Source organism: Meriones unguiculatus, chromosome 18 (genome assembly GCF_030254825.1).
Source record: "Meriones unguiculatus strain TT.TT164.6M chromosome 18, Bangor_MerUng_6.1, whole genome shotgun sequence".
In the NCBI taxonomy this organism is placed as follows: Eukaryota; Metazoa; Chordata; class Mammalia; order Rodentia; family Muridae; genus Meriones; species Meriones unguiculatus.
The window spans coordinates 19,767,872-19,782,620 of record NC_083365.1 but is presented as its reverse complement, the minus strand read 5'-3'; the positions used below and the strand labels follow the sequence as shown (position 1 = coordinate 19,782,620).

The 14,749-nt window shown below is 45.6% G+C and overlaps 1 protein-coding gene across 2 annotated transcripts in view; it reads right to left on the bottom strand.

Moving 5' to 3' along the window:
• Positions 1–14,749, bottom strand: part of Spg11 (SPG11 vesicle trafficking associated, spatacsin) — a 67,169-nt gene that overhangs the window by 25,399 nt on the left and 27,021 nt on the right. For both annotated transcript variants that reach the window (XM_060371802.1, XM_060371801.1), the window contains exons 13-21: positions 14,237–14,364; positions 13,830–14,005; positions 12,957–13,164; positions 8,848–9,051; positions 7,138–7,244; positions 4,795–4,940; positions 3,410–3,571; positions 1,543–1,609; positions 79–244 (exon numbers count right to left, since the gene is read on the bottom strand). In XM_060371802.1, the coding sequence (XP_060227785.1) occupies positions 79–244; positions 1,543–1,609; positions 3,410–3,571; positions 4,795–4,940; positions 7,138–7,244; positions 8,848–9,051; positions 12,957–13,164; positions 13,830–14,005; positions 14,237–14,364 (1,364 nt within the window). The remainder of the gene's footprint in view (positions 1–78; positions 245–1,542; positions 1,610–3,409; positions 3,572–4,794; positions 4,941–7,137; positions 7,245–8,847; positions 9,052–12,956; positions 13,165–13,829; positions 14,006–14,236; positions 14,365–14,749) is intronic.

Here is a 14,749-nt window from a genome sequence, read left to right as displayed (position 1 = left end):
TTTTTCATTACTCTTTAAAATGCATCAGTGAAACACAACATGCTTTTGAGGAGCACAAATGAAGCTCTCGACACTTACAGTTGCTTGGGAGTCTTGCTCTTGAGTAACTCCTGGACCAGAAAAGTACCGAAGGCAAATGACGGGCGTCCGTGATGCAAGTAATATGCGTAACTCAGACGTTCCACCACTGCGTATTTACTCACCAGGTCAGGGCTGGAGAAGTGCGGGAGCTGACTGGCTGTATCTGTGGAAAAGGCAAAGCGTTACACTCCATCACTTCAGAACCATGCGAGCCTTAGCCCTTCCATGGCAGAACTGCCTGCTGTAATAATTCTGTACATTGTACAAGGCATATATAAAAATTTCAATTTATAAAACAAATTCACTCGAAAATTCATTTATTTTTATTTATTTTTTTATTGCTGGCCGATATGGCTCAGTACTAGAGCGCTTGGCCAGAAAATTCATTTTAGGTTGTCAATACATTTGAACACATCTACTATGCATCAGACATTCTTGGGGTACTCCCGGGAGCACAGACAGTATGAATTTCACATTACAAGCTTGGAGATAGAGGCATCATATAAGATTTGAACACTGATCTAAACTCTGAAAGCCGAGTGCTTAAAATGGCACAAAACTTGGAAGTTTTCTTCTGTCTTACGGAGTGTGGACCTGGTATCCAATACATGAGAGCTTTAAAACACAGTCTTCAGGCTGAGGCTGCAGCTCAGTTGCTGCCGTGCTTGCCTCACATGCCAAAGCCCTGGATTTGCTCCCAGAGCCACAGAAGCCAGGTGTGGTGGAAAACCTGTGTAATCCTAACCTTAGGAGGTACAGGCTGGAGGATCAGATATCCAAGGCCAAGCTGAACTATGCAGCAAGTTCGAGACCAGCCTGGGCTTATGAGACTCTTGTCTCAAAAACAGATCAACCAACCAATCAAAATTACCCAGTCTTCTTGATTACAGTGACACAGGAGAGCGACCATATTATTAGCCTTATTTTAAAGAAGCTGAAAAAAGGTTAAAACATATGTTCAAGGTCAAATAGTCATTACAAGGTCCAGCCATAATTTATTGACCTTCAACAACATTCAAAACTCAGGATGTTATGTTTCAAACAGGGGATTCTAGCTGGGCATTGTGGTGCCCACTTGTAATCCCAGCACTCAAGAGGCAGAGGCAGGTGGATCGCTGTGAGTTTGAGGTCAGCCTGGTCTACAAATTAAGTCCAGGACAGCCAAGGCTACACAGAGAAACCCTGTCTCTAAAACCCTCCCAAAAAAGAAAAACAAAAACAAAGACGGGATTCTGAGAAGGCAGAGCTATGGAGAGGCACATAGCTGCTCCCTAGCATGTGCAGTCCTAGAAACGCAACAGACTTTCAGCTTACATGTTCTCGATTAGCTTCCAGCAAAGTCTTCCACTGAGAAGTACTTTACAATAGGAAGCACTGGGGAGAAGAGGGGATTCACTTTGTACATACAAACTTCTACTCTCAGGATGGCCTCAGTGCTCCCAAAGCAAACCCACCACTCACCTCCTATTGCTAGTGTGTTGGCAGACTGCCAGCCGAACAATCTGCTGGGATCAAAGGGCGGCAAGGACTGAAAAAGAAGAGAAGTCAGCCAGACTCGAAAGCTTACTGACCCTAAAACAAGTAAACAAGATGACAGACACCCCTCCAGGGACCACTCGATTCTTAGAACGTTGGTAGAACGTTTGCCAGCACATGCGAGGCCCTAACTTTGATCCCCAGAACCAAATACAATTAAATGTTATTGTTCTGAACATAAATTCTTTGAGCATAGCCTCCCACCCCCACAAAACAAAAACAAACAGAAGAGAACATGACACAGCTCCTAAGGACCATCACTCAAAATTGACCTCTGACCTCCACAGATACAGGCACACGTGTGTACCCGCACACACATGGAGAGCCACATGAACAGAAAAGTGTGCACATACAGAGCTACCTGGGTGCCAAGCATAGTGGCACCTGCCAGTAGTCCCAGCATCCAGGAGGCTAAGGCAAGAGGACCACCTGAGCTCAGGTCTTAGAGGTCAGACTGGAACACAGCAAAATGTTGCTTTAAAGGAAACACAGTCAGATATGATGCATAGCAGTCTTCCCAGCATGGGGGCAGAAGAAAGGGAGAATCAGGAGTTCAGGGCCATCCTAGACTACACAGTGAGATTGAGGGCTACGTGAGATCTTGCCTCAAAAAAATGAAACAAAATAAAATCATATAAGTCAAGTTGAGAAGAGAACAAAGAATGGCTTGAAATGGTTTATGTCTAAAGTTGATGCAAATGCTATAGAGGCAAGGAACTGTCTGTGCCTTTGACCCTAGCACTTGAGACACTGAGACAGGAGTATCACTGCATTGAGCCAAATCTGGGCAAAGCGCTGTGGCAGTGGATCACGCCGTTTACTCCAGTGCTGCTCTGCATGGCAGAAACCCAGGCTCCGCAGTGTGAAGCCAGCATGAGGCTGTCTGCTTCAGGAATCCATCTTTTAAGGTTTTGTGTGTGTGGATGTTGTGCCTGCATGTATATCTGGACACCACTTGTGTGTATGGCACCAGGGGAGGCCAGAAGGGAGCAGGGGAGCCATCTGTAATCGGGTGTTACAGATGGTTGTGGGCTGCCATGTGGGTGCTGTGAATCAAAGCCAGGTCCTCTGGGGGAACAGCCGCTCTCACCCACTGAGCCACGTCCCAGCCCCATTCTCTCGGAAATTCTTATAGGAAACACAGCTGGAGGGCACACTAGGTGACATGACAGACTTGCCCTCTAGCACAGCCTGCTCATTTCATGGCATTCCAGAAAAAGCAGTTCTGGCTTGTCTGTGGACCATTCTTGCAAGCACCATTGGTCCACCCCCAAAGTTCGTCATGTTAGAGTAGGGTGGATTTTGTATCTCTAAAGAACAACAGAACTAGCTGGTTGGTGGTGGCAATGCCGTTAATCCCAGCACTCAGGGAGGCAGAGGGAGGTGGATCTCTGTGAGTTCAAGACCAGCCTGGTCTACAGAGCGAGATCCAGGATAGCCAGGGCTACACAGAGAAGTCATGTCTCGAAAAACCAAAAAAGAGAAAAGAACAGAACAGAACTTCTGTTGGACTGAAAATACTATGAACATATGTAATGAAGAAAGCCTGAACTTCGGCATGGACAAAAGATGCTTCTAATCCACACCTGAATAGGCTTCAGAGGGTCTACAAATCCCTCTGAAATAGAAGCAAGACCACAGGCGTCCATGTAATCCTTCTAGGCATAGCTCATCGCTCCATTCTTCTTTGCCCCCATCCTGAGTGTCCATTGTCTAAAGCAGGTGGGGTTTTCTGTCTTCCTGGCAAGGCCCTGGCTGGCACACATGAAGACCAGCCCCCGAAATGCAGTACCTGAATGAGGTGGTATAGTGTGATATCAGAGGGCAGAGCACTAGGAGCAGTGCACTGTGGGAAGAGGGCGGCTTTGAGCTTTGGGTAGGGCGTCAAGGCCATCTTCAGTAGCTGGGGATCCACTTTCTTCAGACAGTTCTCACTTTCTTCCTTCCGAATGACCTGTGCGAGAAGACGCATGCCAGCGGTGAAGGGATGTTTACATGACGGCACGTATTTTGAGATGTGAAAACTAGTCCCTACGGGGGACCGGCGTAGCGATCACCTGTTCGAGGACCGAATAGCTGTCTGACTCTGTACTGGTGTTTAACACGAAGCCTCAGTTTCCTGCGGGGCTAAGAGGAGGAGCTACATCGGGCGTTTTCAAGCCCTATGTTGTCTGAAGAAAAGCCATCACTACTCTAATGTTTACAGTATTTCTATTGAACATTCATTAACATCTTAAAAGACCTAAAAAGAAAATATTAAGGCTGCCATGGTGGTACATGAACAAAAATCCCAGCACTTGGGAGGCCGAGGCAGGACAACCACTAAGAACTCAAGACCAGCCTGGGTTACACAGAGACTTTGTGGACCAGCTTGGACTATACAGTGAACCTGCCTCAAAAACTAAATAAAGTAGCCGTGTGGGGCTACTTTAACCCCAGCCTTCTGGGCACAGAGGCAGGTGGATCTCTGTGAGTTTGAGGCCAGTCTGGTTTACATACTGCGTTCCAGGACATCCAGAGCTACACAGTGAGACCCTGTCTCAAAAAACCAAATTAAAAAACAAATCAATACTATCAAGCAGCTGATTCCTGGGTCCTTTCTTCTGATCTGTAGTATTCTCTGACTAGTTTCTGACAGGTGATTAAAAGCAGGCGTAAGTGGCTTAGACATGTGAATATCATGCTGTCATCTAAGGGGTAATTACCACCAGGAAGAGACTACTGAGGGAGAGACACTTGGCAGTATTCTCTCCCTCCACCCGGCCACACTGTCTCTTCAAAAGGAAGAGAAGCATACACAAATGTGGTACCGCAAAGGAGTTTACAGGGAAAGCTCAAAATTGTGCTTTACAATAAATGTTCTAGAAAGGTAAACAGCAGAGCTGTACCACAAGCCACAGATCTAAACTACATTAACTCAGCAGTGACCAGATCCCAATTCTGTCCTGGAGTTATAGAAAACACACCAAAGGGACAAAGAATCTCTGTTCATGCTTAATTCCGCTTCAGCTCAGCACACAGCATTGTGAAATTATGGTCTGTTATGGTCACTGATCTAACAGGCTACTTGGAAGCGGTCATACTTCAGCACGGACTGAAGTTTGGACAATTGCGATTCTCCGTCCGAGTTTAAAATCAACCCTATTTAGCCACCGTCGGTTCAAACAGCGTCCGTACCTGGCTGACACCCCCGGGGGCATACATGGTAGTAGCCAGCGCCAGGAGGGTGTGCCCTTCCAACAGCATGCCGCTCACACTGGCCTGGTTGGTGGGAATCAGGATCTGAGCATTTGCAAGGCTGGCCTGGAAGATCAGCTTGGGATCTGAAAATAAAGGGGATAATTACTAAGTCAAGAGACATAGCCTCCTGAGAGAGAAAACTGTAACTCTAGCCACAGTCAAAGGTACTTCCTAAGTTTAAACGCAGCAAGAAGACATGCGGTGGGGGCAGGGCAAATGCATCTTCACAAAAGAAAGATTTCATACAAAGAAAATGTGGCGGTATTAATGAATCAGGGGAAAAGTCAGCAAATGGCACTCTAAAGGAATAATACCCTACGGAAAGAAAAATAAACAGTCAACAGAAGAAATGGAAATGCTACGCCCATGCACATGCAGCAGGGGGGACTGAATCAGCAGTGATTAAAAAAAAAAAAATCCTCAGGTACAGTGGCGCGCTCCTGTAGTCTCAGAGACTGTCGGACAGCAGTGAGTTCAAGGACAGCCTGGTCTACAAAGTAAGCTCCAGGAGAGCCAGGGCTACACAGAGAAACCCTGTCTCAAAAAAAAAAAAAAATCTAGGGTCACTGTTCTTTGGTCAGCGTGACCAGGACCCCGGGCAAAGGTACAACCGCACTGAACAGCAATGTGGCTGACGGTAAAACCTTCAACAGCCTTTGACTCAGCACGCATATATGTGGAAACCTGTATTACTCGTTTATGTAAAACAAAGGCAACAATTTTATGTCACGATATATTCAAGACTATTATTTACAATAGGGAAAAAATGCAAAAGACAAGCTTGTTGTCAAAAAATGAGAGATTAGTAAGTTAGGTGGGGACCTAGTTACTATGTGAGATCTTGAACCAGCATTGATCATTGCCTCTAAGGATGCAGAAAAAAAAATCGTTGTTTTTCTTTTGTTGTTGTTGTTTGTGTGTGTGTGTTTCTTTCTTTTTGGTTCTTTGAGACAGGGTTTCTCTGTGTAGGCTTGCTGTCCTGGACTCGCTTTGTAGACCAAGCTGGCCTTGAACTCAGAGAGACCCGCCTGCCCCCGCCTCCCTGAGTGCTGGGATTAAAGGCGCGTGCCACCCTGGCCAGCTAGGAAAAGCCTTATTACACAAAGGCAGTTACAAAACACAGACATTTCCCGTACGCCTACACAATGACGCCTGCTGGAGAACTGCATGAGAGGAGTCAGTCATGAACAAAAAGCAGAAAGAAACCAGGAAGCAACGTGGCCCCTGTGGACTGTCATACGGAGCCCAGGCTGGGTCTACCTTACTGAGACTTGCAGGTGGCTTCCTTTCATTTTGTGTTTGACACAGGGTCTCACTATACAGACCTAGCTGGCCTGGAACTCACAGGGATCTGTTTACTGCTGCCTCCTGTGTGCAAGGGTTAAAGGTGTAGACCACCACCCACCACCCAGCAAAACTGGGCACCATAGAAAAGACTGGTTGCTGATATTGCTTTATATTATATATATAGTAATGTCGCCCAAATTCTGGGGAAAGGTTGCTTTCCCTATACCTTTCCCCAGAATTTGGACAACACTCCTAGTTAGAATTCCTGGGGAGAAAGGGCTTTCTTGCCTATTTATAACCTAAGCAGTTATTTTAGCAGCTCCCGTCCAAGGACATAACAGAATTTCTCTTCCTTTCATTTGAAGTTCCAAAATGAAAGATGGACGAGCTCCTGGAACCCACCTAGAAGGGGGAGAAGAGAACCGACTCCACAAAGTTGTCTTCTGACCTCCACATAAGTGTCTAGGACATATGTACTTAGCATATGAGAGGCCCTAGCACTGCAAAAGAATGGAAGGAAGGAAGGAAAGAGGCATGGAAGGAAGGAAGGAAGAAAAGAAGAAAGGAAGGAGAAAGAAGGAGAGAAGGAAGAAGAAAAGAAAGGAGAGGGGGAGACAGAGAAAGGAAGGGAGGAGGGAAGAAGAGAAGGAAAGAGTAAGCAGGGATTTAGAAGGTAGATCAATTCTTTATGAAAAGGGGGTGTCAATCTACCAAAGCAAGAAAGGAGACTGTGAAGGCCACCAGGGTAGGAAAGCAGGAAGCAAAGGGGATTTCACCACATAAGTTCTGGGTTCCAATTCTGACTTTGCTTGTTGGGCGAGAGGCTAACATTTTTTGGTTTTCTATTCCATTAGAAAAGAGTGAGCCTGCTTCACAGTCAGGTACTTGACTACAGCCGAAGGACTTACTTAGAGAGTTCCCGAGGTAAATGCCATTCAGTAGACTTACTGTTTACCTGGAGAAAATTCGTGTATTTAATTCTGAACACAATACCTGTTAAGTTACTGGAAACTTGCCGGCACTGAACCAAAAATTCAAGCCAAGGGTGAGCTTCATGGAGTTCTTTCTTTTTCAGAAAAGGACAATTTCCAGGACTAAGTCTATAATTAAAAACAAACAAACAAACAACTTTGGATTAGCCAATGGGCCATGACTGTCTGAGTCTGACTGCTCACATTGCAGCATTAGAAAAGCAACCTTGGTATAGGACTCTAAGGTAGCATAGGCACCCTAGGCTAGCCTGGGTCACATGGCAAAACCCTGTCTCCAAAAAAAAAAAAAAAAAAAAAACCCTAAAAATTAGCTGGGTCTGTCCCTCAGTGTAGAACACCTGCTTGGTATGACAAGGCTTTGGATCGGATTCCAGCCATGCCAGAAAAGAAGACCTGTAGGCTCAGTGCTCACGAGGCTAAGGCAGGAGAATTGCTTTAAGGTCAAGTGCATCCTGAGCTACACAGTAAGACAAACACTTGCCACCCCCACCATGAGTATTCACACACACACACACATTTATGTGGGGGGTATGGGTGTATGTACATGTTGATACTGACTGTCGTCCTCAGCCACTGTCCATTGCTCATGGAACCTCAGATTTGTTGGTGGGTTAGAGCTGGCCAACGGGCTTCAGAGAATCCCATCTCTACCTCACTGCCCTAGAGCTGAGGTTTCAGACCACATATAGACTGTGTGTGTGTGTGTGTGTGTGTAGCTAGACAGATAGATAGAGACTTCATCTAATGCTGTTATTACTGATCCAATGACAATGAGCAATGGCCACACACAAGATTCTACAGCTTGCTCTTAGGTGGACATATGCTGATCTATATATATTTATCTATATAAATCTAAGTTTTTAAGTTAATCCATTTTATAGTGATTATGGAATTAAAGTGCTTTTTTGTTTTGTTCTTTTTAGAATTCTCTTAAAAGAATCAAGAATTATAAGGGAATGCTAAAATCTCTCTTTTAACTTTTTAAAACAAACGTGCTGTTCCTTTATTTATTTATTTATTTATTTATTTATTATTTTTTGTTTTGTTGTTGTTGTTGTTATTGTTTTGTTTTTAGGTTTTTTGAGACAGGCTTTCTCTGTGTAGCCTTGGCTCTATTGGACTCAGGCTGGCCTCAAACTCACAGAGATCCGCCTGCCTCTGCCTCCCTGAGTGCTGGGATTACAGGTGTGTGTCACCACACCCAGCTTCATTGTATTTTTTTTTTTCCGTGCAAGGCTGGAGAGTGGATCCACGGCCTTGCACATGACAGGCAAAAGCTTTGCCGCTGAGAGGCACCCCAGACACATCGTTTCTAAGAAGATGCTCCATGAAATCGTTACCATTAAAGCCCACACTCGTCTTTAGTTGGACATAACCCCTCGACAACAGCTGTACCAGGCGCTGCAGTAAAAGGATCCGTTTCCCGATCCTTCATGGTTTCTCAAAGCAGTTCAGGGGCCAAACATGGGAGCTGATGCCTTTAATACCAGAATTTAGAAGGCAAAGTAGGCCGACTGCACCGTGAGTTCCGGGGCCACCTGGTGAGACTCTGTCTTAAAAACAAACAGAAATGCACTGGTTCCTGGAGGCAGGGACGTGGCACACAGCTGCAAGCCCAGCACGTGGGCGGCAGGACAGAGGGTCAAGAGTTCAAGCTTGTCTTAAGGCCCTGTCTCAAGCTTCTACTCAAAACACAGCTCGCGGTACTCACCTGTAGTAGTCGAGATAGAGGTAGAGCAGATGCTGCAGGCCGTGCTCCACGCAGTACGCGATGAGGCGGGAGTGGAAGTCCCACCCTTCCGGGGACCTGTAGCTTTGCACGGGGAGGCTGTCTTGCATCACGCCCCCGATCCGGCTCAGCCTCAGGAGGAAGAGTTCAAAGTCTTCTAGTTCAGATGGCAGAAAAACCCCGCTTCTGTGGGCAGGTTTGAGAGAGGAGAAGTTAAAAGTTTGAGGTTCAAGTCAGACGCTTCCACAAAAACTGGTCAGAAGCCCCAGCGGTCAACACACCAACCCCCGACCACGGATGGAAGTCTGCACTAGGGTGTTACTTTCTGTAAGTAAGTTACTTCGGAATGCCTAATTGCCACAAAAAAAAAGAGCAAGAAAAACACAGCTAAAAGAAACACCACATTAGGGCCAGAAAGACGGCTTGGTGGTTAAAGCACAGGCTACTTTTCTGGAGTACTTGGGTCCAATTCTTTTTTGTTTTTTAAATTAATTTATTCATTTCACATCCTGATCATAGCCCACTCCCTCGTCTCCTCCCAGTCCCACCCTCCCTCTTCCTCCCTATCCCCGTCCCCTACGGCCTTGCCAGGCGGCAGAGGAAGAGGATGCAGGCAGTCCTGAAGAGACTTGATAGTCTGGGGTCAGTTGGTAAGGGAGGAGGGCTTCCCCTTTCCGGGTTCAATTCTTAACACCCATATGGTGGCTCACAACGGCCTGCAACTCCAGTTCTGATGCCCCCTTCTGGCCTCCACGAACACCAGAAACGCATGTGGTACACGGATACACATGGAGGCAGGACACTCATGTACATGAAATAAAAATAAATTAATCTTTTGTGGTAACTATTTTAATCCTTATTCATAGTTTTATAACTATAATCAACTTTAAATAACATATGGTTTGATTTTGTTGATTTTGAACTTTATTTACGCTAAAAAAATGAAGTACTGGGAATGTATATTATTCTCTACTTCTTTATCTGATATTAGTCATTCATCCACGGTAACACCCACAGCAATACCCTTCATGGTGATGTAGAATGCTGTTGTATGATTGTATTACATTTTGTTGTACATTTGTGGGTCATTTCGGCTGTTCCTAGATTTTGGAAAAATAAATTCATTTTTCCATGACTGCAAATGAGAAAGAGCTGGACACTGGCAGTGCATGCCTTTAATCCCAGCACTTCGGAGGCAGAGACAGGCAGATCTCTTTGAGTTCAAAGCCAGCCTGGTCTACAATGTGAGTTCCAGGACAGCCAGGGCTACACAGAGGAACCCTATCTTAAAAAACAAAACAAAACAAATAAACAAACAAACCAAATGAGAAAGAAATCTTTTCCTGTGTTTACTGGCTGTGTTTATATAGAATTATTATTGCTGGGATGAAACACCATATCAAAGCAAGTTGGGAAGGAAAGGTTTATTTGGTTTACACTTTCACATTTTAGTCCATCATTGAGGGAAGTCAGGACAAGAACTCAAACAGGGCAGGAACCTGGAGGCAGGAGCTGATGCAGAGCCCCTGGAGGGGTGCTGCTTACTAGCTCGCTCCTCATGGCCTGCTCAGGCTGCCTTAGAGAAACCAGGACCATCACCAGTCCCAAAGAGTTGGCAATGTAGGCTGGGTATGCCCCAATCAATCACTGCCTAAGAGAATGCCCTCCGTATCTGCCCACAGCCCAATCTTATGGAGGCCTTTTCTCAACTCCTCTCAGATGATGTGCTAGCCAGTCTTAAGTCAACTTGACAAACAAACTGGAGTTACGTGAAGAAGGGAACTTCAATAGGGAAGACGCCTCCATAAGATCCAGCTGTAAGGTATTTTCCTCATTAGTGATTGAGAGGGGGGGACCTAGCCCACTGTGAGGGATTCCATCCCATTAGGAGGAGGTTTGTTTTCCAAATGTCTCAGGAAGCAGGTCAGGAGAACCAAAACCAAGAAACCCTGAGTGAGAGTGGTAGGCCAGCTTACAGTCTCCTATTGCAGAGCCAGGCTAGCTCTGTCCCCTCTTCCTGGCTCTTCTCTCTGGTGGTCCTGGGGCTACAAGAAAGCAGGCTGGGCAAGCCACGGGAAGCAAGCCAGTACGTAGCTTGTCCAGGAAATAATTTTTCCAGTCAGGAGAGAAGAATTGGAGGGGACAGGGCTAGCCCAGCTCTGCAACAGGAGACAGCAAGCTGGCCGGACACCGCCCACTGCAGGTCCTACCAAACATTTCTCTCCCCTGCTGCCTGAGTGTCCTCCCAGGGTCCCGGAACTACAGCCTCTTCCAGGCTCTTAGGCATTTATATGTGACATTTAGGTTTCATATCTATCCAGAAGGGCTTCAATGCGCGCAGCCACTTCTCCCCAGATACCTGCTCATTTATCACCATGTGACTCACCGGGAAGACCACTTTCTCACGCTCTGCAGAGCCACTCTTGCCTACGGGCTGATCACGTGTCCAGCTCTATTTCTACCCTCACCCTTCTGTCTTTCCTACCGATTCCATCACTGCAGATTTAAAGTAAACCTTGCTGTCTTTAGGGCAAGTTTTTCCTGGGGGCTCATGATTCACATTGCATACATGCATTTAGAATCAGATTGTGCCAATCCACAGAGAAAGCCAAACTGAGACCTGCTGGGCTTGCTACAGAGGCCACAGTGTGGCCAAAGAGTACTCTGAGAGGGACTGACTGCTGGCTTTTCTTGCTACAAATCCGTTTTTCACAGTGTTGGCCAGAGTGATTATTTTTAGACTCCAATGTTTTAGGCTAAGGAATTTTGCATTTATGCTTAGATTACTGATCTTTCTTTCTTTTCTTTCTCTTCCCTCCTCCCTTCCTTTCTTCCTTCCTTTCTTTCCATTCTCTTTATATAGCCCTAGCTGTCTTAGAACGCACTATGTAAACCAGGCTAGCCTCGAGATTTACTTGTCTCTGCCTCCAGAGTGCTGAGATTAAAGATGTGTTCTACCAGGCCCAGCATGAATTAATTTCTCAATTTATATTAAACCAGATACATTTGTTTTTTAAACAACTAAATGCTAAGGCAATTTTTTTCCCCTGAGACAGGGTTTCTCTGTGTAGCAGCCCTGGCTGGCCTGGAACTCACTCTGTAGACCTGTAGGCTGGCCTCCAATTCACAGAGGTCTGCCTGCTTCTTCCTCCAGAGTGCTGGGGTTAAAGGCTTGGGCTACTGCCACCATCACCATCACCACCACTGCCACCACCTCCGCCCGTTAAGGCGGATATTTTGGTCATACAAATTCTACAGTATCTTACTTTTAGTAGCTAAGAAGAGCATCAACACAATGAGAAGAGCAGAGACCAGGAAACCAGATGTTAAAGGACCCTACCCTGTACGTGAGAGGCTTAGGCAATACTCTTCAGTTCCCTGGATCCAACTCTTATCTGCACACTGTGAGGGAAGCAGAGTGGGGTATATCCCGCCAAGCACAACTGGAGAGTAACAGTGGAAGAAACACAGTGACGGGCACCTACCTTCCCTCATTGGAAGACAGATTAGACCGTGCCACATAAAACGTGGTGTTCAACCACTTTTGACCCACACAAGCGGCACGCTCACGTGGTTCCATCTAGTAGAGGTATTTTCAGAAATGAGCTAAAATCACCACTGTACTCTGTATCTCACTCCCACAGTCCTCTGCGGTTCAAGGCCACACAGCAGAGAGTGGTGACTGACCGGACAAGAAGAGTGGAGACAGAGGACATCTGATGACAGTTCTGCATCGGAGACACCGCCTAGCAAGCTCCAGGCTGACCTGGGCTAACTTCTCCAAAGCGTATCTCAGTGTGTCACAGCAAACAAACAGGAGGCACCAAAAGTTGCAGGGAGAGCCTCCACGTGGAATTTGAGAATTCCACCCGTGATATTAAAGGCAGATGATTTAAAACAACAGCTTCAAACAATACCCTTTAAATGTTACGTTATGAAGTCGCACGACACTGAATTTATGGCAACTTGGAAAAAAAAAACCGCATGTGTGGTTCGCACACCTTGAACGTGGCCTGGGGTCCGCAGGCACCGGGGAAGCAGTCTTCCCTTCCTTTTATTCCCCTGCCTACCGTAATCCTGCAGTACAGTACCTGGCCAGCTTGTTCAAAATCTCATTCCGCATGTAACTGTTGCAGCGAGTGTTCTGATCAATGACGTCAGCACTCAGAGGGGGCCACTTCTGCTGAGGTGACCCGGGTTCCTGGGTCTGAAATGCTTCCATCCACAAGCTAATGCTAGACCAGTCATGGTGAGCCGTAAGGTGTCGCCAGAGGGCTTCTGGGGAACGTGCTTTGTATTCTGCATGAAGAGCAAAACCCCTTTTAACATGGCGGTGAATTAATGATCACTGACTTGTACTTCAGTTCAGAACTATGCCTGGCTACTTCTGTTCATCTGACATGCGATTTATTCAAGCCCTCTACTTCTTTTACAGTTTTCTTATTTTGCTTTGTTCATTTTATAATTGATACTGCAGATGGGAAGCCTGAAGGAAGTGTTTCTCACGACGAATGAAGTGGGCACTGGGACTCGACAACTCTCTTCTCTGCAAGGTAAGAAACTTAGGCTGCAACAGTAAACAAGCATTTGATGCTATGGCTTACCACTGCTCACCCTGTTAGCCATGCCCCAGAACCTCGTGTGATACTAACCCCTAATTTCCATAAGGCACTCAGAAACTGTTTGGAAAGACAGACTGTCATTGTGAGGCCAGAATGACAACCTTTAGCTTTGACAATATCCATTCATTGAACCTCGTAATCTTTTTTTTTTTTTCAGTACTATACCATAAATCCGTTGCAAAACTTTACACACGAGAGGTCTTAATGCAATGACTGAATTTTAAAGAAAGTGAATCTCCCCCACAAAGGAATCCTAAAGTAGAGCCCCCCAAATATTAAAATATTGATGCTTAACTTGGTCCCCACTTAATATGCTCATATTTCTCACCCTTTTGTACTTGCCTTCTGGACTTATCCTGGGGAGAAGGATATGTTCCTGTGTTTGCTGATCCCACCAATGAGCCCAATTCAATGCAATTCTAAGGTCCTGTTTGTTAAACTCATCTTTTTGATGACGTTTGAGGAATGTGTCCAACACAGATTTGTGCTTGAAACAGTCCTGTTCCTTTATCCAATACCTAAAAACAGTAACCATATACATATATGGACACACATACATGCATCTTGAAGAAAAAGCCATTTCTTTTTATCTGTTAAGGGTGGAGTATAATTGTTATTACAAGTGCTGAAGTGACAGGACATTTCTGATGCTCTTCTTTAAGACACAAATTTTACCTTCCATAATCACTACAAATGGAGTGTGAGCCACGGTCCTCTTCCATGATCACTCGAGGGACTAATGAGCCTACCTGGGGAAGGACTGCGGCTGCACGTTTTCCTGGAAGTGTCCTGAATAAAGCTTTTCAACTTGATGAACAAAGTCTATTGTTCTTCTCTCTTTTTCAGAAAAACATTCTTTTTCTTTTAAAATTTCAACCTTGAATTAAAAAAAAAAATTAGAGCAATAACCACACAAAAATCAAGAACATAAGCGAAACAAAAGGCATGAGATTAAATGCCACTTAATAACTGTATTCTGGATTGGAGAAGCTCACGGATAAAGTGCTTGCTTAGCATTCCTCAGGCCCTGGGCTTGCTTGATCTACAGCATCACAAAAAAGCCTGGGGAGAGGGGAAGGGAAAGGGAAAGGAAGGGTAGGATGGGAAAATAGGAGGGAAAGGAGGAAGGGGGAACTGTATTCTGCACTAAATTTTTTTATTCTGTTATTTATTTTGTGGGTGCACCCTGTGTGTGTGTGTGCGTGTGTGCGTGCGTGTGTGTGTGTGTGTGTGTGTGTGTGTGTGTAGCAGTCAGAGGACAA